Source organism: Paroedura picta, chromosome 8 (assembly GCF_049243985.1).
Source record: "Paroedura picta isolate Pp20150507F chromosome 8, Ppicta_v3.0, whole genome shotgun sequence".
Taxonomy (NCBI): domain Eukaryota; kingdom Metazoa; phylum Chordata; class Lepidosauria; order Squamata; family Gekkonidae; genus Paroedura; species Paroedura picta.
The window spans coordinates 3,037,726-3,059,925 of NC_135376.1; the positions used below are offsets into that span (position 1 = coordinate 3,037,726).

The 22,200-nt window shown below is 52.0% G+C and overlaps 1 protein-coding gene across 3 annotated transcripts in view; it reads left to right on the forward strand.

Annotated features, from left to right (window-relative positions):
• ARMC9 (armadillo repeat containing 9) overlaps nucleotides 1-22,200 on the forward strand; it is a 105,838-nt gene that overhangs the window by 61,868 nt on the left and 21,770 nt on the right. For all 3 annotated transcript variants that reach the window (XM_077348080.1, XM_077348078.1, XM_077348079.1), the window contains exons 20-22: nucleotides 10,817-10,918; nucleotides 11,657-11,772; nucleotides 18,899-19,023. In XM_077348080.1, coding sequence (XP_077204195.1) covers nucleotides 10,817-10,918; nucleotides 11,657-11,772; nucleotides 18,899-19,023 — 343 coding nt within the window. The remainder of the gene's footprint in view (nucleotides 1-10,816; nucleotides 10,919-11,656; nucleotides 11,773-18,898; nucleotides 19,024-22,200) is intronic.

Sequence of the window (22,200 nt, forward strand, 5' to 3'; positions counted from 1 at the left end):
GCACTCAGGGCTAAGGTTGGGCGCTTTGGTGGGCCTCAGCCGCTTCGGCAATTGCGGAAGGCCGAGGCTGCCAGCGCCACACCGCTGGCTGCCTCAGGCTTCCGCGATCACCAAAGCGGCCGAGGCACACCGAAGGGCCCAGCCCTATTCAGGGCCCCACCCGTCGTGTGACTTCATCCTTCTCAAATCCCAGTGGTGTAGATTAAGCTGAGGCAGGGGTGGCCCAACGGTGGCTCTCCAGAGGCCCATGGACTACATTTCCCATGAGCCTCTGCCTAGACAGGTCCCGCAGGGCTGGTGTCTCCTCTGATGAAGCCCTCCTCCAGGACGGGGCTATTATGGGGAAAACCTTTGCCTGGGTGGAAGCAAGATGGATTTTCTGAGGACTAGGCAACGTCAAAAAACAGTGCGCTGAGGAGCACAAGCAGCATGGGAGAGGCAGTCCTTCTGGCATGCCCCCCCCCCAACTGTTTAGGGCTTTAAAGGTATTAAAAGGCTCTGAAGGCCTTTTAGGAGGGGGCCAGAGCGGAGCTTTTGACGGGCTCCGCAAGACACACAAGGATTTTACAAGGTGTGAATCAGCCTGGGGTGGCAGCCAGTCATTCAACAGGGTTTGCGAGGACTTTGTGCAGACGTGCCAAGCCTTGGCCAGGAAGAGACGCTTCTTCTTCTTCTCCTTCATGACTCACAGCAGATGTTTGTGGAACTGGTGGTGCCATTTCAGCTCAGTCCTAACTCTAAGCTTTGTGTCTCCTGCTCGCGATGCGTCCAGGGACAGGGGGGCCAGCGGGGGATGGGGAGGTTACGGTTGCCACACCCAAGTTTGGGGAGTCCTGGAGATTTGGGGTCAAGGCCAGGGGAGGACAGGGAGCTCAGTCGGGTGCAATGCCTCAGGGAATCCCTGTTCTCCCAGGGAACTGATCTTTGTAAGCTGGAGATGAGCTGCAATTCCAGGGGATCCCCAAGTCCTACCTGGAGACCGGCCAGTCCTTTGGTCCAGCCCTGACGGCCAGCCAGGCGGGTCTGATGAAAAGCAGGTCATTCCTGTGTTCTTCCTAGAATGGCCAGACCTCCAGGTTGGGAAACACCTGGGGATTTGGCAGGGGGAACCTGGGAAGGTCATTGGGGGGACAGTGCCGTAGACCCCACCCTCCCAAGCAGCCCTTTTCTCCAGGGGAACTGATCTCTGCAGTCTGGAACTGATCTCTGTAGTTCCTGCTCCCCCTGGGAGGCTGGCATCCCTCGTTCCTCCACTGGAGCTGTCGTAGGCACAGCTGTTTCAGCACTCAATGTGCCGAGGGCTTGAAAAGCCTGTTTGTCAGGACCCAGCCTTCATCTTCCACTCTGCAAGCCCAACAGAAGCAGCGCTCTGTGGGCTATTTAAAGCAGGGGCCAACTGAGTCCGGGCAGGATCCGCCAGGGACCTCTCCTGTGCAGGCGCCATCGACATTAATCGGAGCTGCGCAAGAGCCGATTTCTCCCCTCCCCTCTCGAGTCACAGAGCACCTTTCATCCCCCAGAACAGGAAGGAAGCAAATTCTCCAGTTTATAGGCACACCAACGGGCCAGCTCAGGCTAGGCCTGTCCTCGCTCCAGGGAGACCTCTGGCCTCTGAGCCCTGCAAACGCAGCAGCCTGTTTGTGGAGGCAGGTCTGGGGCCGAGCCTCTGATGCTCTTTCAGGCACTCTGAGCAGTTGCAAGAGGGGGAGAGAGAGAGGGACCCTTGACTCTGGTGGACAAGTTACCTTCTTTCTGTCCCAGGACTGTCTCTGGTCAAACAGGGTTTAGAAGCCCTACAGATACCTGCAGAATCTGTTTTGACCAGTGACTCCAGCAGGTCAGAAAAAAATGAGTGTGTGTATGATTCTGTTTACGGATTAAAACTGGTGTTTATACCCCATTTTTTCACTGCTCGAAGGAGTCTCAAAGCAGCTTCCAATCACCTTCCCTTTCCTCTCCCCACAACACACACCCTGTGAGGGAGGTGAGGCTGAGGGAGCCCTGACAGGACTGCTCGGGGAGAACAGCACTATCAGGACTGTGACTAGCCCCAGGTCACCCATCTTGGCTGCATGAGGAGGAACGGGGAATCATACCCGGTTTGCCAGATTAGAAACCGCCACCCTTAACCACTACACCACGCTGGCAGGGGCTCATGGTAATTGTAGTCCACCAACATCTGAAAAGCCACAGTTTGGCCACCCCTGCCACAGAGTCTACCCTCTAAAGCAGCCGTTTCCTGATCTCCGTAGTCTGGATGTGTTCTAATTTGGGCAGATCTCCAGGCCCTACCTGGAGGCTGGCATCCCTCATGCAATTGCTGGTAAAGTGCAGCAGGAAGGGGCTCCCTCACAGCAGATTTCCCACCGTCTCCCAGCCCCAATCTTTGGCCAGCAGCCGCAGCCTCTGTCCTCTGAGCTGTAAGCGTTTGGGCAGTACTTAAAACAAACAGTGTTATTCTGTCAACAAACCCGGCTTCCCCAAGGCTGTGACCCTCCCAGTGCAGAAAAAGCATCTCTGCGAGCAAGTCAAGGTGCTAGGGAGTTACTCTTTTCACTAAAGAGAATCTGGGACTCCAAGGGCATAGCAGTATTCTAGCACAGCGGTGGCCAAGCTGGTTCTTCAAAGGTCCATGGACTACAATTCCCATGAGCACTGCTGTCAGGGGCTCATGGGAATTGTAGTCCATGGCCATCTGGAGATCCACAGTTTAGGCACCCCTGTCCTGGTGCGTTTTAAAAATGCCACCCACACCCTGGCAAGCAGAGGAAACGCCCGCCGTTGGGACGGGTTTGGGGAACATGGCTGTCACGTGGGCAGGGAAAACCCGGACTTCCCCATCCCCACGACAGCCATCCGGGCTCTACTGCGATCTTGGCCAAAGCTTGGCAGCCAAGCAGGTTTCGGGAAGATCGGGGAACAGCCAAGGAAACCCCCTGAACGTGCAGCAACGCTTCTGCTTCCTAGCAGAAAACCCATGGAAACCGTCACAATAAATGGTCTGCAGGATGGGAGATGGGGAGAGGGCGGCTCTTGTTCTCTGCTCCCTGGACTGGCTATCGTCCCCCTTCCCCTGCTGCAAACGTGGAGCATCACCTCTTTCATTTCTCCCTTCTAAGCTAGCGGTTGCCAATTCGCTTGTGTCAAGAGAAGTGAAATGCTGCCCTCAAGAATGAGGGATTTGGGTTATTAGCCCCCCTCCCCATGGCGGTGAGAAATCCCCCTTTTCCAGTGCTTATTTTCTTCAATTCCCCCCTCCCCTCCAAAAAATTGGGTCAGGCCAGCCACATTACGTCATCTCCAGGGACAATCTACACAGCACACCAGTCTCTCTAGGAATTGCTAGAGACGCTGGGATTTTACCATAGAGTTTCTGGCGATTCCTAGAGAGGCGTGATGTGACCTCCAGGTTTCCCCAGAAGCAACATCATGCGGTCACTGAGGGCTGCCTCCTGTGCTTGTTCCCCCCCGCCCCCCGGTCTCCTGCTGGCTGCCAACCCTGTTCAGGGTGTGCAGACCCTACCTTGCTTCTATAGGCAGGGTTTCACCATTGTAAAATTTCTCCATCTCCGATCCCCCCCAAACAAGTGATATCTTCCCACTTTGAGAGACGAGCCAGCAGAGGCGGATGGACTGCTGCCGTGACCCCAGATCCCTTTTTTGCTCCGTTTTGCTGTGAGAGTCAGTTTCCCAGGTAGATCTTTCAACAGCCCAGGACAGGTTTCCTTCCTATCAGGACAAGAGAAGGGAAATGCTGGCTTGCCACAGACAAGGCCTTTGAGCCTTCCAAGGCTGTTCGACCTCACGCGGGTGTTTGCCCGATGAATCAGGTACACAAATCCGGCTGTAAGTTCAACAGCCCCTTCAAAACCAGCCACGTTCCCAGGGTCTGAGCTTGCAAGAGTTAAAACCCGCTTTCAGGGCCTTGTTTGTGTTGAATACCACCCCCCCCCTTGCTCTCTGACAAAGTTCCATGCCAAAGTTTGACTCCAGGGGCACCTTTAAGACCAACACAGTTTGATTCAAGCTCTACGACAGGCTTTCTCATCCTTGTTTTTGTGAGACTCTGGGGTCCTGGGACGGTTGCCTGAATGGGTGGGAGTTAATTCATTTTTAAATGCATGTTTAAAATATATTAAATATTTATCAGATGTTATGGTCATGTTAACCTACTTGCCTCTTCCCAGAATGGCCAATGATAGGCCTGGAGGGGGTGGGAAGGGGACGGGTCCCGGGTGGGCGTGGACACAACTCTGCTTCCCAGCCCTATTCTGCAGGATCAGGCCACTTCTGGGGCTTCTCCAAGCCTGAAGAAGGTTTCAGGGGTCTCTCAGTAAAAATGTTGAGAAAAACTGGTATAACCTTTCTTGTGCATGCACACTTAGAACGATAGAATCCTAGAGTTGGAAGGGACCTCCTAGTCCAGCCCCCTGCAGAATGCATGAAACTCACAACTATCTGCCTGCCCACAGTGACCCTGATCCCTTGCCCAGATGATGTCTTGGGCAGTATATTAGCTCTGCTTGGCTTCCTGGTGATGCAAAGAGGTGTGTCAGATTCGGATCGTTGCTATGCGCGGAATGTGCTTTTGTTGATTCAGCAACATTGGGGCATTGTTCTTTAAGGCTTGGGTCGGAGAGAGGTAATATCTGGTCATTTCATATATTTGTGTTTGTGTGTGTGTGTGTGTGTGTGTGTGTGTGTGTGTGTGTGTACACACTGGCTTCTTGAGTGATGGTTCCCTTGGCCCAGGAGCAGACTGCAAAGTCAAAAAGGCTCAGGAGCCAGCTAAGCTGAGAGCCACCCTGGTGCCCTGGTTAAAGAGCAGCAGACTCTAATCTGGAGAACTGTGTTTGATCCCCCACTCCTCCACATGCAGCCAGCTGGATGACCTTGAGCTAGTCACAGTTCTCTTAGAGCTGTTCTTGCAGAGCAGTTCTCTCAGAGCTAGCTCAGCCCCACCGACCTCCCAGGGGAGAGGAAGGGTATGGTGATTGTCAGCCACTTTGGGTAGCGAAATGTGGGGTATCAAAAGCCAGCTTTTCTTCTTCTTCAGTCTAGGAAATGGGGTGGGGGGGTGGGAGGAGGGAGTCCATCTTCCAAAATGGCCCTTTGGAGTTCACCTCCAATTGGGATGGAGCTCCAGGTGCCACCCAGAGGTTGGCAACCCTAGGCCCCTGTGAGGCGACAAACCGCAGCTGCAGAGGAACTCAACTCAGTGGCTGAGTTCAACAAACAGTGAGCATTTATTTTTTTTATTTAAAACACCTTTATTTTTTATTTAAAACACCTTTAGGCTGCCTTTCCACCCAGTCAGGGTCTGTAGTAGCGGTGGCCAAACGGTGGCTCTCCAGAGGTCCACGGACTACAATTCCCATGAGCCCCTAGGGCTCATGGGAATTGTAGTCCGTGGACTTCTGGAGAGCCACCGTTTGGCCACCCGTGACGTACAGGGTGGCAAATATGAGCACCCTGTCACTAAATAGCCATGCTCAGGGGTCTTGCAGACCATGGGGCACGGCCTCCGTGACCGAGCCCTTCCATCTCCTGCTGGGTCTTCCTCTTTTCTCACTGCCTTCCGCTTTCCCTGGCAAGCCTGCCTTTTCCAGTGGCTCTTGTCTTCTCAGAATGCAACCAAATGCGATAGCCTCAGTTCATCCATCCTAGCCTTAGGGAGAGCTCAGACTTGGGAGCGTCCAGACCCGCTGACCTGCCTTGTTGGCGCCCCATGGTATGGGTCAAGCTCTCCTTCAGCTCCACAATTCAAAGGATTCCCCTATTTGTGTACAGGCCACACTCCCTGTCCCTGAAGTACCAGCCAGAGACTTTCACAATGCTTTTATGGTTTGTTCCGATAGGTATCTTGGGCCGCAGAAATGTTCCCCAGCCTACCAGGTGGCTCTCCTAGTCGGCGGGGGAAAGCGGAAACCAGATTTTAAAATGAGAATGGCTGCATGGTGTCCCCATGAAAGCCCAATTCCTCCAGTGGTGCGATGCAGTCCGTCTATTACGGAACGGGTTTTGCTTTTGGAATGGAGGGAGGAATGATTCGCCAACGGTGAGGTGGAACTGGGCCACCGAATGATGCCTGCTGGAGGAACCGGGCACTTTTGCCCAGGAAGGCTTCTGATTGGCCCTTGGAGGTTTGATTGGCGAGGCAGGTTTTTTGAGAAAAGCGTTGCTTTGGTAGCAGCCGCTGCCCCCGCAGGACCAAGGAACTGCTCCGTCTGCCTGCAGGGAAGCGGCAGGAACCCTCCCGCAGCAGCCTTTTTTAAAGCAGCCACTTTGTGGCCGTGAGCAGCATGCCGTGTCGGGATGCCAAAGGTGTCCCCTGCCTCAAAAACACCGGGGCTCCCTGGCACAGGGGATGTCCCCGAAGTTCTTGAATTCAGGTTGAGATGCCAAGCGCTTCTCTCCTCCTTCCTGATCACTGCGGGGCAGAAAGCTTGGCTGTCTTTCCATTGTTGTGGACTCTAGCCTGGGAGAGCTTTATTTATGTACATATTTGGTGCCTGAAGCAGAAAATCCAGAAGATGTTTTGCCCTGCTGCTCATTTCCTGCTCCCCCAGACATCCTCCGGAGAAAAATCTTCAAGGGCACATCGCCTGTTGAGCCTCCTGCGTTGGGCAGCCCCTCCCCTAGCCCAGCCCCTGCTGGCTGAGACCGCCCGCTCCTTGTCACCTGCAGGGTTTGCCACAGATCCGGTGGGTTCCAGTGGCTCTCTCTTGTCTTGTGAGATGCCTGCCCCCGGGCAGAAGGATTGCCAATCCTGACTGCCCTGATCCAGCCGGCCAAGGCTAGCCCCATCTCACCAGACCCCGGAAGCCGACATGGAAAAGGCCAGGGTGGCTAAGCAAAGGCATTCAAGGGCAACCCCCCCCCCTGCTCCTCTCTTGCCTCAAGAACTCTAGAAGGTCCCTGGTAGACAGTTGGTGATGTGGAAGACCTCCGCCTGCAGAAGCTGTGCCGGGCTGGAACCAGTGCGTGCTTGCATGGGAGAGCACCAAGGAAGTCCGGGGTCATGATGCAGATTTGGTTGTGCAGCCCACCAAAAATCTAAAAGCAAAAATTGAAGCAAAGCAGAAAGTGTTCGCCTGACACATTAAACGGTGCAAAATTCCCTAGAAGAGGAGCTGGTGTATATATTCGGCTTTTCACTCCCCAAAGGAGTTCAAGAGCTGCTCACAAACACCTTTCTCTTCCTTGCCCCACAACAGACATCCTGTGAGGTCGGCGAGAGAGCCCTGAGAGAACTGCTCTGAGAGAACTGTGACTAGCCCAAGGTCACCCAGCGGGCTGCCTGTGGAGGAGGAGTGGGGGATCAAACCAGATCAGAGGCCGCTGCTCCTAACCGCCACACCACTCTGGCTCTTTCAACAAGGGCAGGCCGCAGTCCCTAATCCTTTTTCCACATGGGGACTCTTTTGCCTTCTTGAACGATTCCGTTTGGATGCGTTAGGGATTCCCACCAGGGCCCCTCTTTGGATCTGAGAACGAGCCCAATGCGCATTACACAAGCGTGCGGTATTCTGTGCGTCTCAATGGGCCGCCCGCTCCATTGGTCATTTCCCCGGCTAACATTGTTTGTTCGGAAGGAACGTCCTGTCAGTGGGGCACCTCGAGTGAGGCTCAATTAGCATTTCTTTGGCTGCCGCTCCCTTTCCTGGCATCTCCCTGCCCGGTTCCCGCCCCCCCCCCCCCTTGGCAAACAGGCCTCATTCAAGCCCGTGTTGACTTTGACCCCGGCTGCCCCGAGGGCAGAGCTCAGCGCTTCTGTTTGTATAGACACCGTATCACGGCCCAGTTAAGCGGCAGCATCTGCACCTTTGTCATTCTGGAGAGGATACTGCCATATTTGCTATTGGGGAGGGTTCCCGTACTTCCTTTCCAGCCTCCAGCGCTCTGCATGGGACTTCTGCCGGGATTGAGCAATAATGTCAGAAGGTGGCTTTGAAATCCCAGCACCCAACACTCAGGGCTAGTTGCCTTGGCCGTTGAAGGAGAATGTTCAACTTGCCAGATACCCGCTTTCTGCAGGAGGCTGGACTAGATGACCCTAGAGGCCCCTCCAAATCTATGATTCCAATCGCCTTCCCTTCCTCTCCCCACAGCAGACACCCTGTGAGGTGGGTGAGGCTAGGAGAGCCCTGAGATTACTGAAGAAGAAGAAGAGTTGGTTCTTAAGATGCCGCTTTTCTCTACCCGGAGGAGGCTCAAAGCGGCTTCCATTCGCCTTCCCTTTCCTCTCCCCACAACAGACACCCTGTGAGGGAGGGGAGGCTGAGAGAGCCCTGAGATTACTGAAGAAGAAGAAGAGTTGGTTCTTAGATGCCACTTTTCTCTACCCGAAGGAGGCTCAAAGCGGCTTACTGTCACCTTCCCTTTCCTCTCCCCACAACAGACACCCTGTGAGGGAGGGGAGGCTGAGAGAGCCCTGAGATTACAGAAGAAGAAGAAGAGTTGGTTCTTATAAGCCGCTTTTCCCTACCCAAAGGAGGCTCAAAGCAGCTTACATTCGCCTTCCCTTCCTCTCCCCACAGCAGACACCCTGTGAGGGAGGGGAGGCTCAGAGGGCTCTATGAGAGTAGCTCTAACATGACTGTGACTAGGCCAAGGCCACCCAGCTGGCTGCATATGGAGGAGCAGGGAATCAATTCATGAGCTCTTCAGTAGCTTCCAAGCATCCTCTAGGGGCAAGGATGGCCAAACAGGGGCTCTCCAGGTGTCTGTGGACTACAATTTCTGTGTCAGGGACTCGTGGGAATTGTAAGCCATGCAAAACCCAAAAAGGAAACCGAAACCCAAGTCTTTACAAATATTTATTTAAGTGCACTGATTCAGTTATTAAAAATGCTAGCCTTGAAAGGGTCCCCTCCCCTGGCCCCTGGCCAGGCAGCTCAATGTGGTTTTGGGCCGCAGCTCACAGCCGGATCAAGTGGGGCAGGCAGGGGCTGGGCAGCTTGTTAGCAGGCCTGGGACAAAGCAAGCAGTCAGCAGGCCAGGAGGTCCTCATTAGCAGGCCCTCCACCACGACCCTTTGCCCAGGGCCCTTCCCCTTACCTGCTGCTGGCTTCAGGCACTGAGGTGCGTCTGAGAGCAAAGAGGCTAGAGTCCAGGGACGTTCCACCCCCCAGGCCGTTTCACAAGTATATAGAGCAGGGGTAGTCAAACTGCGGCTCCTGGGAATTGTAGTCCATGGACATCTGGAGGGCCGCAGTTTGACTACCCCTGATATAGAGGAACCATGGATAAGGATAGTAAAAACAACAGGATGGACCAAACACATTTCGATCCCAAAAGGTCTTTCTCAGTGGTCTAAACATTGTGTTGGAAGCTCTTTTGTACAAGATCAAAATCTGAAGGCTTGCTGGGAGGCAAAGAAAACACATTAAAATGAGCCAATATTTTTAAAAGATATCTGATGTGTTATATTTTTAAATTTTATTTTATATATATTTGATTTTGCATAAACATGGAGGTTACTTACTGTTCGGCGTTGCTCCGACGAGTCTTTCTCAAGGATCTGATTTGGAGCCCACCGTCTAAAATATGTACTGTCTGAGGCCACCACTCTGTAAAGAAGGGGGAAATAAAACGATAGAATTCAAAAAGTAAAAAATAAAAACGCCCATATTTCAAGCAGAATATCTCCATATGGGCCTCAGCTTTTGCCTAGCTCTACATCAAGAGTGCAGTCCCACGTGAGCCAGAAAAAGCTCTGTCATTGCAAAATAAAAGGAGGGAGGGGACTTTTCATGCCTACCTGCTGGGCTGACGCAATACAGCTGTTACTGCATTAGCAATTTTCCGTGGGACGCCTATACTACAGGCTTCCCTCGCTAGTCACCCTCGCTTCCCTGGGTCCCTTAGTCGCCCCACATGGCCTTCCATCACCATTGTGCCGACACTCCCAAGTTCTGTGATGCTCCTAAGAGTGTTTAACACAGCCATCCCTTTGGTTTAGGGATGCCAGCCTCCAGGTGGGACCTGGGGATTCCCTGGCATGTAGCTCACCCCCAGACTTCAGAGATCTGTTCCCCTAGAGAGGTGGGTTTCAACCTGGGGATCGGGACCCCTTTGGGGGTCAAACAACCTTTTCACAGGGGTCGCGGCAGGGTGAGCAGCTTGGCCGGGGTGGGGGGGGGGTTGCTGCCACTGCTGCCACGAGATTGGCATGGTGGGGCAAGAGGCAGAACTGAAAAACCCCAGAAAAAAACCCAATTTATATACAATAATGAACCATGGATCTTCACGCCATTGGTCAGTTTTGGTTTAATTTCTGTGAAAGAACGCTTGCACAATTTAATGGTTGGGGGTCACCACAACAGGAGGAACATTATTAAAGGGCCATGGCATTAAAGGGCCATGAGGACCCCTGCCCTAGAGAAGAGGGCTGCTCGGGAGGGTGGGCTCTAGCATTGCACCTCGCTGAGGCCCCTCCTAGCCCACTCCTGGCTTCTCCCCCAAAGTCTCCAGGTATTTCCCAGCCCAGAGCTGGCAACTCTACTTTTCCCAACCCAGAGGCTCCCCAGCTCCCGTCGGCTTTCTGCCGGGGTTAGTTTAAATGCTGCTCTGCCGCCGTGTTGATATGAATCGCCAGCAGCCTGGTTCCCTCTCGGGTCAAGTAAAGCCCGTCCCTTTTGTGCAGGTTCAGCTCGTCCCACAAAGTTTTCCAGCGCTGAGCACATCTCAGCCCTTCCTCTCAGCACCACTTTCTCACCCTGGTCCGTGCCTACCTAGCTGGGGCTGCGTGTGGAACCGGCAGCCCTTCTGGTCCTGACTTTTCTGCCTGGTAACCAACTTTTTTTCCCTGCAGGACCATAACATCATGGAAGCTGACCTGGACAAGGATGAGGCCCTGCAGCCTCTGGAGGGAGAGCTGTTTGGAGAGAAGCTCTTGACCACAGAATACTTGGGAGTAAGTACCCCTTTGCTGGAGGGGCAGCCCAACAGGCTGGGTTGTTTGGGTTTTTGTCTCTGGTGTCTTTAGGTGGTCGGAGTTTCCCTAGTGGGACTTGACCCTGGAGCTGTTCTGGGAGCAGAAGCTCAAGGCAAATCCACAAGAGCTAGAGCTCTAGGGCAGGGGTGGCCAAACTGGTGCTCTCCAGGTGTTTGTGGACTACAATTCCCATGAGCCTCTGCCAGGGGCTCATGGGCATCTGGAGTGCACTGCTGTAGGCAAACCCAGCATGCTCTGCAGAATTATTTCTCAGGAACTCCCAGCTGTCAAAACAGAGATTCTGCTTGCTGTTTCCTAGGAAGGGTAAACTGCCAGGGAAGCAAGCCAGGCTGGCTGGACATGAGAACCAAAGACAAGGCCTGCTGGGTCAGGGCTCTCTCTGGTGTGGCACCTGGTCTTTCCCAAGCAGGCCTCTGCGGAGAAGCCACAAACCAGAGCTCTCCTTCCCTGATTCGAACCCAGCTCTCCCAGCCTGGCACTCTCTGGCTGCTCAAAAGTCCAAAATAATGGTCCCTCAAAGGCAGAGCCTCCCTGAATTTCCCCAGAGCGGATGCTGTAGCTTCTCCAGCAACCAGCCAACAAGAGGCAGAGACCTTAAAACAACAGGGGCCAGGAAATTGTTCTCTGCCCCTTCCTCCCCTCCCTCTGTTGGACTGCTAGGGTGGAATGGCTCATTTCCCCACCCTTGCCTTGCAGATTATGACCAACACACCAAAAGTGAAGAAGAAGCCGTTTCCCGGAGTCCAACAGAGCATCGATGAGCCTCTCCAAAGGCCCGTGACGCCCGGCTACCACAGGGCTGCCTACCCAACGTAAGTCTGGGCAAACAAGCCTCGCTTCTGAATGCTTTCTCTGCGTTCTGCGAATCTTACTAAAGACACAGAACTGAAATATGTAGAAATAAAAGCATCCTCGTTTGACAGGACAAGGCCCTTGGTATTCTTTTTTGGAATAAATAACCAACGTCCCTGGAATTAAATATAGTTTGCAGGGCACGGGGGCCCTTGATATAGACGTCCCAGGCCAGCCCAACCTTGTCAGCTCTCGGAAGCTAAACAGGATTAGTCCCAGACCGTAGTTGGGTGGGTGGCTACTGAGGACGTCACGGCAGGCATGGGCCAGCTACCTCCATTCAGCTCCAGCCTTGAAAAGCCTGCAGCAGGAGTGGGCGAAGTGTGGCTCTCCAGATGTCCAGGGACTACAATTCCCATGAGCCGCTGTCAGCAGTGCTCATGGGAATGGTAGTCCATGGACATCTGGAAGGCCGCAGTAGAGAAGAGCCAGAGTCCAGCAGCATCTCCGAGATGGACAAAATTTGTCACGAGTCACTGTTCAGCTCTTCAGAGACCTGCATTTCCATTATGTGCATCTAAATGTGGTGCCTTCCACGGAGACGCATCAAGATTGGAAGCCATGTTCATGTGCTCAGCAGCAGAGAAGAACCGGAGTCCAGCAGCACCTTCAAGACCAACCAGGGTCACTTTATGGCAGGAAAGGAGCTTTCCTGAGCACCTCTTGAAGGCTCTCCTGGACTCTGGCTCTTTTCTATGGCCAAGTTTGCTGATATTTGTGGCTTTTTGTATTTTCCTTCTGCAAAGGAGGCTGCACGTTTGCAGGGACGTAAATCTCGCTTTATTCATCAACACTTCCTCCCAGGGGAATCTGCACGGGATGACAGTTTATTGTGCCAATTTTACTGGGAGGAGGAGAGCCAAATTGGATGCTACGCAGAGATGTGGATCACATTCCATTGACTTTTATTTTTAAGCTGCCCTGCAGTTTTGAGGTGGGGTGGTGGTGGGACCATTTTCCTGCCCAGAACTGCCACCACCTGGTGCTCTCCCCTTCAGAACACAGATGAAGAACAGAAAGAAACGGCAGCTTGGAAAGGGTGAGGGACACCCTCCCTCGGTCACATCTGGGCTTGAACCGTCCCAGTTTTATTTCTGCATTTATTCACCCAACATTTATCCCACCCGTCTCCCCAGCAGGGACCCCAGAGTGGCCTATATCATTCTCCTCTGCTTCGTTTTAACCTCCCAATGACCCTGGGAGCCTGCAACTGGCCCAAGGTCACCCAACTGGTTTCCGTGTTGGATGGGAGAATTTGGCCCTGGTTTCCCCAGGTCCTAGTCCAACAGGGCCAGCTCCAAGGATTTGGGTGAAATTCCTCCAAGGAACTCTAGGGGTTGTGATGAGGAGGCAGGCAATGGGAACTCACCTCTGAACATCTTGGGGATTTTGGAGGTGGAGCCTGGGGTGGGGAGGGGCTTCAGCAGGGTTGGATGCCTTAAAGTCCGCCCTCCAAAGCCGCCATTTTCTCCAGGGGAAGGATCTCCACATTACAATTCTGGGAGCTCGGCTGGCAACCCTGCGCATGGCTCTGCTGGAAACGGCCCTCCCAGAGATCTTTTGATTATCAAGAAACCAAACAGGGTTTCGGGGAGGTCACCAGCTTGTTTGGTTCCGAGGCACAGGACAGTTCGTGAGAGTCCGCTGCAGAAGTGGGCGAGGCCTAGACTACCCCTGTCCGGCTCCCATTCTCTGTACCTCACCAACACGGCTCCTTCTCTGCACGGGGAACTTTCTAGACTTGTATAAGAAATAAGGAGGGAAAAAAGTTTGCTCCCTGCTCCAATGAGGCTACAGTCTAGAAAAATTCAATCAATTGTCTGGTATAAAAATGTATTATTTTTGGTTATAATTTATTCCAATGTAATTTGTACATATTGCCTTCCTATCTATGATGTATAAACATAAACCAAAAAGGGTTCCAGATAAACACTTTTTTTTTTCAACAGCCTCTTATCAAAGTTGTTTTCTCCCTCAGTGGTTTTTATCATATAAATCAGGGGTAGTCAAACTGCGGCCCTCCAGATGTCCATGGACTACAATTCCCAGGAGCCCCCTGCCAGCGAATGCTGGCAGGGGGCTCCTGGGAATTGTAGTCCATGGACATCTGGAGGGCCGCAGTTTGACTACCCCTGATATAAATAGTCCCTCAGACTCGGTGTTTCCTGGAGGTTTATTTACTGCCATAGAGCAGTAAATGGATTATTCCATTTGGCCGGGCCTCTTTTGTACCCAAGGAGGCTACGGTCTAGATCTGGGTGCTCAGCCTTTTTGAGTGTAGCAGGGCCTTTGGAATTCTGACACAGGGTATGGGCACAGACACAAAATGGCTGCCATGGGAGGTGGAGCCAACGACAAAATGCCCACCATGGGAGGCGGTGCCACACACGGAGGAAGTCCAAGTGTGGGGCATAAAAAGTACACTAGGAACAAGGAATACGAGAGACAGTTAAACCTACCCCGTGTTGGCAGCTGCCACCAGAACAATACTAGTTGGATTTGGGCAACCAATCAGATCTCCAGCAGCCAATCAGAAGCCCTGCTGGGCAGGAGCCCCACCTGACCACACTCACGTTCAACCCACTGGGCGACTGCCAGGAGAGGTGCCTTTGGGTGTCCTGGTGCCCATGGGCATTATGTTGGGGACCCCTGGTGTTGACAGGGAGGGAGGGAAGGGAAAGAAAAGGGTGCCAAGCATTGACTTCTGCTAATGCAGTTCTGTCTGTTTAGGTTCCTTTTCTACTGGAGGTGAGGACTGAGGGGTTGCAGGTGGAAATTATAATAAAGAGATAACAGAGACTCTTATAATTTGAATATTATTTGATTAAGCCATTGGACAGATACTTTCTCATCCAAGGCAGAGATCCATTGGTGGCTCTTAGCCACGTGGTAGAGATGGAGCAGTGATGCTCTGGGTACTTGGGGGCCACAGTGGGAGGGCTTCTGGAGTGCTGGCCCTGCTGGGGGACCTCCTGAAGGCACCTGGGTTTTGGCCACTGGGTGACACATAGTGTCAGACTGGAAGGGCCACTGGCTTGATCCATCATGGCCTCTCTTACGATGCCCTGTATTCTTGGTGCTTGGGGGGCCACAGTGGGAGGGCTTCTGGAATTCTGGTCCCGCTGGGGGACTTTCTGATGGCACCTGGGTTTTGGCCATGGTGTGATTTAGGGTGTAGGACTGGATGGGCCACTGGCCTGGTTCATCAGGGCTCCTTTTATGTTCTTAAGCCTGGGGCAGTGATGCTGTGTATTCTTGGTGCTTGTGGGGCAAGATTGGGAGTGCTTCTGGGGTTCTGATTCTGCTGTTTGACTTCCTGATGGTCCCTGGGTTTTGGTCACTGTGTGACACAGACTACTGGACGGGATGGGCCACTGGCCTGATCCAGCATGACTTCTCTTATGCCATGCTGGCCAAGAAAATGTACCCAGAACAAAACAAAAAAATCTAATCACCCCAAGACACCACAGTGAGTACCATGGAGGTACTGCTGAAATATTTCCCAGCCTTTGAGCTACCAGGAAGTGATGTCAGGTGACTACGCTTCTGTCAAAACCACGGCTGTTCTTCATTTACAGAGTTCTTGTAAGTCTTACAACAAGTGATCAGGGAGGTTTAAAGGAAAGATGCATCTCCACAATGATGTGCACTTTAAGTGAATGCTTGAGATTAAGAAAGAGCTATAGCACTATTGCAATCTCATAACATTTGCAGGAATGTCTGTTATTCAAACTGTTACCAATTGGACAAGCAGCATGCAAACAAACACACATCTCCAGGTTTTACACAAAGTTAACAAGTGGCATAAATGCCAGTAAATTACTACATAGTAAACTGAAGGCAACGCAACCAGACACAACATGTTCAAGTCTTATGCATCGTTGATGATGATAAATGATGCGGTGACTAGATAAGGTGGTCAGATAAGATGGGTATCCGGTAAGCTCTCCATTTCAGACTTTGCTTTTTCAGTTATCTTCCGACGAGTTTCCTGTTAGTAGATCAACAGAATTCTTTTTGTAGCATCAAGCCAATATGTGGATGTTCATCTCTCATAGAATGCTAGAGTGGGAAGGGACCTCCAGGGTCATCTAGTCCAACCCCCTGCAGAATGCAGAAACTCACAACTCCCTGCCCCACCCAGTCACAGTCTGCCTAAATTCATAATCTGCTATTGATCTCAACAGTTCTTCCTAGGGATTCTAGCCTTACAAACTGACCAGGAGTCTAAAGGTATGCATATGAATCTTGAAGGGGGCCATAGACTGAAACATTCATTCATATTTGGATTTTTATCCCACCGTTCTCGAGTACAACTCTTAGCAGGTAACAACCTTTACATAAAAGCCCCGTTAAAACCCCACACAACACCACACACAAGATTGGCAGCAATATTCCGCCGAGCCCCACCCAGCCTGTCCAGACAACCCTCTGCCTCGGGGTATGGGGTTCGCCTGATGTTCTAGCACAGCCTGAGGAGGGGCCCCCGAGCTTCCTGGTTCTGGCCTCAACCAAAGACCTGGAGGAAGAGCTCCCTTTTTTAGGCCCTGTGGAACTTTGACAGCTCCGTCTGGACCCTCAGCTCTCCCAGGAGCTCATTCTACCAGGTTGGGGCAGGACCGAAAAGTCCCTTGCCCTGGTCAATGCAAGGCCCTTGGGCTGGGGATCTCCAGCAGATTAGCAACCGCAGAGCAAAGGGCACTGCGGGGGGCACAAGGAGACAAGCGGTCCCTCAGATAGGTGGAGCCCAAGCCGCAGATGGCCCTAAAGGTCAAAACCAAAACCTCTAACTTGATCCAGCAAGAAGGGGAGACCTAAGGATTTATGGGAGGGCCAGGTAATTGCATCAGTGAAATATCCTTTTTGTCACATATACCTGATCGCTAAAAAAATCAGCCTTCATTAAGGGTGAGAAAAAGAATCATGTAACCTGGTCCTTTGTGTGCGCTCAAATTAATGCATTCGTGGGGGGGGGGGGGGATGAACGCACATGCTTGTCCCAGTTGAATGTTCTAGAAATCTGTCTTGCATATGTATATGACAAGGTACATGGAGTAAAGTTAGCACTCTCTCAGGCCTTTTTGATGTGGAAACACATCTACTGGCGCGCCCCCTGAAACAGAAATGATTGCGGATGTGATGTCCGTTTGTCCCACCCCAGGAAGCTTGCCTCTAGATGGGTGGCAGCAACTGGCTAGGCCCAGCACTGAGCCCTGCTCACTGCACCTCTGCCGCCTCTGTTGCCCATCTTTCAGGGCTGGTCCTGCCATCAGGAGCTCTGGGCCGGCCTCGGAAGACGGTCAGTGGAGGACGCAGTGCAGTGAGTGGAGCTCAGCACCGGCCCTGCCCAGCCTCCGCCGCCCGACTTCTGTGCCTGGCCCAGCACTCTTTCCGGAATCAGCTTGTTGCAGATAATGTGTTTCCGCGTAATCTGTGACAATCTGATTCTCAATTTTTTTTTAGCATAGCCCATCGTGCCAACCACAGGGGGCCCTGGAACACGAGAAGAACTCCTAAAAGGGCCATGGCCAAAAGAAAGGTTTGGAATGACTGGTCCACAGTGCTTGCTGAAACTAGGAGCCTGTCATGGAGTCCTCTGCATCACCGAACAGGCCCCCGTGCGTCAGTTCTTCTAGATTCCTCGTTGGTTCTGCAAGCCCGATCCTGCTGCGTTGTGGACTGAATGTCCTAGCCGGCGACTGTATTGATGCCTCCTGTGTCATCCACCTTGAGTCCAAGCGACACAAGGAGTAACACAAATGACATAATTAAAAATGCTGGACGTTATTGTTTTTTGTAGAAGAAAACTTCTCCTGCTTTAATAATACAAAACAGCAGTCGCATTCCTGAACAAGCGTCAACACAATAGAAGTCATGCCTGTCTCCCCGGTGAAAGAATGCCTTTTTGTGTGCAGCTTTTTTCACTATCAGATTCCTCGACCCAGTGGATCCGACTGCCATAGATCGGGGGGGGGGGGTGATACGGAGGACGGCCCAGTCGGCAGATGATGAAGAACAAGACCATCAAGTTAGGGACCCAAAGGTCGAGCTGCAAAAATAATGTTTAAAATTTTCAAATATTTATTACATAAAGTGCGCTAGTTCAACATATTGAAAACATAGGCGCCGTAATTTGAAAGCGTCGCATTTCTAACTACCCCGGAATAGACTGACGTAGAACGGACGAAACGCGTTTCTACCCCAAGGGGTCTTCCTCAGGGGTCAAATTTTTGTGCACTCAGGTATACAATCCAAAGGCTTGCTGAGGGGCAAAGATGATTCTGTGAAGGCTCAAGGGGGTGGCAGGTGACAGCGGATGAGCAAAAGGGATGTGAGTGTCCTGCACAGTGCAGGGGGTTGGACTAGATGACCCAGGAGGTCCCTTCCAATTCTAGGATTCTGTGATTCTAAATATTTTCAAGCATTTAAAAGGCTGCCATATAGAGGATAGAGCAGAGGAGGGATGGACCAGAACCAATGGGATGAAATTAATGCAAAAGAAATTCCATCTAAACATCCGGAAGAAATTCCTGACAGTCAGAGCGGTTTCTCAGTGGAACAGGCTTCCTCGGGAGGTTTTGAGTTCTCCATCTTTGGAGACTTTTAAGCAGAGGCTGGAGAGCCATCTGACGGAGAGGCTGATTCTGGGAAGGCTCAAGAGGGTGGGAGGTGACAGTGGATGAGCGATTGGGATGTGAGTGTCCTGTATAGAGCAGGGGACTGGACTAGATGACCCAGGAGGTCCCTTCCAACTCTTATTCTATGAAAGCTTCTTCTGACCCATCCGGTGACTGAGGGCAGTGCAAAAGCAGAGTGGGGGCTTCTGGAAGTACATATTTTAGAGGGTGGGCTCCTAATCGGATACATTTACATCAGAAAGACTAGTTGGAGCAGCACCTAACAGATTTTTCTTTGCCACCCAGCATTGCCAAGAACAGGACAAGCCATTCCCAAAGTTCTGGCAGGAGCTGGCATGACAAAATTACCGTTCTCTATTACAGGAAACAGGGACAGTGATAATTTGCATGCAGTGACAGGTTCAGGCTGCAGTTGTTGACATCTCTGCCTTCTCCTTTCTTTCCCCAGGCTAGAAAATGATGCTCTGTCTTTCTGTAGTGAGGACATCCACGTCCAGCTTGGCCATTTATCTCGCCCCCCAACTCGCTGCGGAAAGAGGCCCGATCTTTCTGAATTCCGCCTGTCTTCCACACGTAAGTTGTTTATTAAAACATGCCAGCTATTTTGTCCAGGAGATAACCACTGAGTAACCCACTCTGGTCAGAGCTGCATTCCCAGCAGAGGGTTGGTGTTGTTGGCTCGGCCTGAATTTTTGACTGGCTGTTTGATTCTTATCTACTGGCTGATGTGACACAGAGCCTGAGCCATTGGAAATTCCATACCAGCTCAAAGTTGTGTGTCCCAAACATAAGAACATAAGAGAATCCTTGTTGGATGAGACCAGTGGTACATCCAGTCCAGCACTTTGCGTCATACAGAGTTCAAAACCCTGGTGCCCTCAGGAGACCCACCAGTGGGGCTATAGTTCCAGAAGCCTCCCCCCCCCACACACACACACACTCACACTGTTGTGCCCCAAGCACCAACAATACAGGGCATCACTGCCCCATTCAGCATGCCCCAATTCTATCTTGTGGCTAATAGCCAGTGATGGACCTCTGCTATATTTAAGAGCATAAGAGAAGCCAGTGGCCCCTCCAGTCCAACATTGTGCCCCACAGTGACCAAAATCCAGGGGCCATCAGGAGGTCCACCGGCAGGGCCAGAACTCCAGAAGCCCTCCCCCTCTTGCCCCCCAAGCACCAAGAAGACAGAGCATCCCTGCCCCAGACACAAGAACAGAAGAGAAGCCTTGTTGGATCAGGCCAATGACCCATCCAATCCAACACTCTGTGACACACCATGGCCAAAACCCAGGGGCCACCAGGAGGTCCACAAGCAGGGCCAGACCTTCAGAAGCCCTCTCACTCTTGCCCCTCCAGCACCAAGAAGACAGAGCATCCCTGCCCCAGGCATAAGAACATCAGGGAAGCCTTGTTGGATCAGGCCAATGACCCATCCAATCCAACACTCTGTGACACACCATGGCCAAAACCCAGGGGCCACCAGGAGGTCCACAAGCAGGGCCAGACCTTCAGAAGCCCTCTCACTCTTGCCCCTCCAGCACCAAGAAGACAGAGCATCCCTGCCCCAGGCATAAGAACATCAGGGAAGCCATGTTGGGTCAGGCCGATAGCCCTCCCAGTTCAATCCTCAGTGTCACACAGTGGTCAAAACCCAGGGGCCATCAGGAGGTCCACCAGTGGGGCCAGAACTCCAGCTGTCCAAAAGTTTTGTGTTCTTGGCAGCCGTGAGGACAGGCAAGTCTTGACTTCTTTCACCCCTTAACAGCAGAGCTCTCTGACTTTTTAAAAATAAAACTATATCAGCCAATCCAATATTTACAAGCAACACAGGGCCAGTGTGGCGAAAGGCTTTGAGCAGGGGTAGTCAAACTGCAGCCCTCCAGATGTCCATGGACTACAATTCCCATGAGCCCCTGCCACTGAATTCTGGCATCTGGAGGGCCGCAGTTTGACTACCCCTGGGTTTGAGCATCAGACTGTGACCCAGGAAACGCAGGCTTGAATCCTCGCTCTGTCGTGGAAACTGGCCAGGTGACTTTGGGCTGGTCACCTCCTCCTAGCCCAGCCTACCTCGCAGAGTTGGTGTTGTGAGGACCAAATGGAGACAGGAAGCATGCCTGTAAGCCACTTCTGGTCTCTGCAGGGAAGAAAAGTGGGTGTATAAATGGAGTAAAATAAAATAAATGTTTTAAACTCATCTTTTGCAATGGTTAACTCACATGTCAGTTCATAGTTGTCTGAATGGCCATGTGTTGCCATGTCCCTGGGTCTTACTTATCCTCCAAATTGTGTGGCCCACAACAATTCCATCTTATCGTGGAGCTTTTATGTATTTGATCAGGCCCCCCCTCCCCCTGGTTCAGGGGCCTGGTATTAGCCCAGTCCCATGTGACAGCAATCAGTTCTCTTTCCCATCAAGACCAGTTGTTGTACCCATAGCCAGAAACCATAGCTACGAGCCGTTGGAGAAAGGCATTTTGATTGCATTATCATTATCTTAGTTGTATTTTTAATGATGTATTGTAAGATGTTTTAACTCTGCGGTCCGCAAGCTTCCACTTGCCGCAGACCGCTGCGGAGTAGTGGGCGGAGAGGGCGGCCCGGGGGCCCGCACACGCGCGGCAGCCCCAGCGCAAACGCGCATGTGCGGACTGCCGCGCACGCGCGTTTGCGCCCGGTAGGCGCGTTTGCACGCGCGTTTGCGCTAAAGCGGCCGATTAGCTTGCGGCTCGGCACGCTTCTCTTCCCTCCCCTCCCAAAGTGAGAAGCTTGCCGGGCCGCGAGCTAATCGGCCACTTTGGCGGCCGATTTGCTCGCGGCCTGGCTAGCTTCTCGCCTCAGGGGGGGGAGGGAAGAAGGAGCCGCGGCCCGCGGGTTGGGGACCACTGTTTTAACTGATGTTTTTGCTTGATGTTTTTTCTCGATGTTTCACAGTGTTTATTATAAACCACCGCAAGCCAGCTAGCTAGCTGGGAATGGCGGTTTACAAATCGAATTAATAAATAAATTAAATAAATGTTAGGAAGATTTAATGTATTTCCCTCGCCTAGGGTTACGGGCAGATATGGGGGCATTCCCCGCAACAACCAGGTTCACTTTATCATATCATTTTATGTTCTGTTAATAATAATTATGATCAACCTTGCCAACATCCTGTTCTACCTTGGTTACCTTCTGATAATGTGCTAGATGACAAGGGTGTCAGCCTTTGCTGGCTGATATGTCCCCAGAAACTACTGAGCCGGTTGCGGAGTTTTTATCGACATTACATTGCTGAAGTCTAAAAGATAAAGGTTCCTAGATATTCTTGTTGTTATTAGACCTATACGGATATCATTGTACCTGCTCTAATTGTAAAAATCGTCTGTAGTGAAAGTTACGTGCTGGGAGTCTATTGTTCTTTTAATGCGATTAACGATTTGTATACCTCTGTGAATCACATTGTCTTCCTCCACTGTTTTTGCCTCAAAATGATGTTTGAGATCCGACCAATACTGTGTCTCTGTATTCTCTCGTCCTTTCCCCTCCCTAGTTTGGTGTAGTGGTTAGGAGTGTGGACTTCTAATCTGGCGAGCTGGGTTTGATTCCCTGCTCCCTCACTGAGAAAGCTGTTCTAACCGAGCGGGAATATCAGGGCTCTCTCAGCCTCACCCACCTCACAGGGTGTCTGTTGTGGGGAGAGGAAAGGGAAGGCGATTGGAATCCGCTTTGAGACTCCTTTGGGTAGAGAAAAGCGGCATCTAA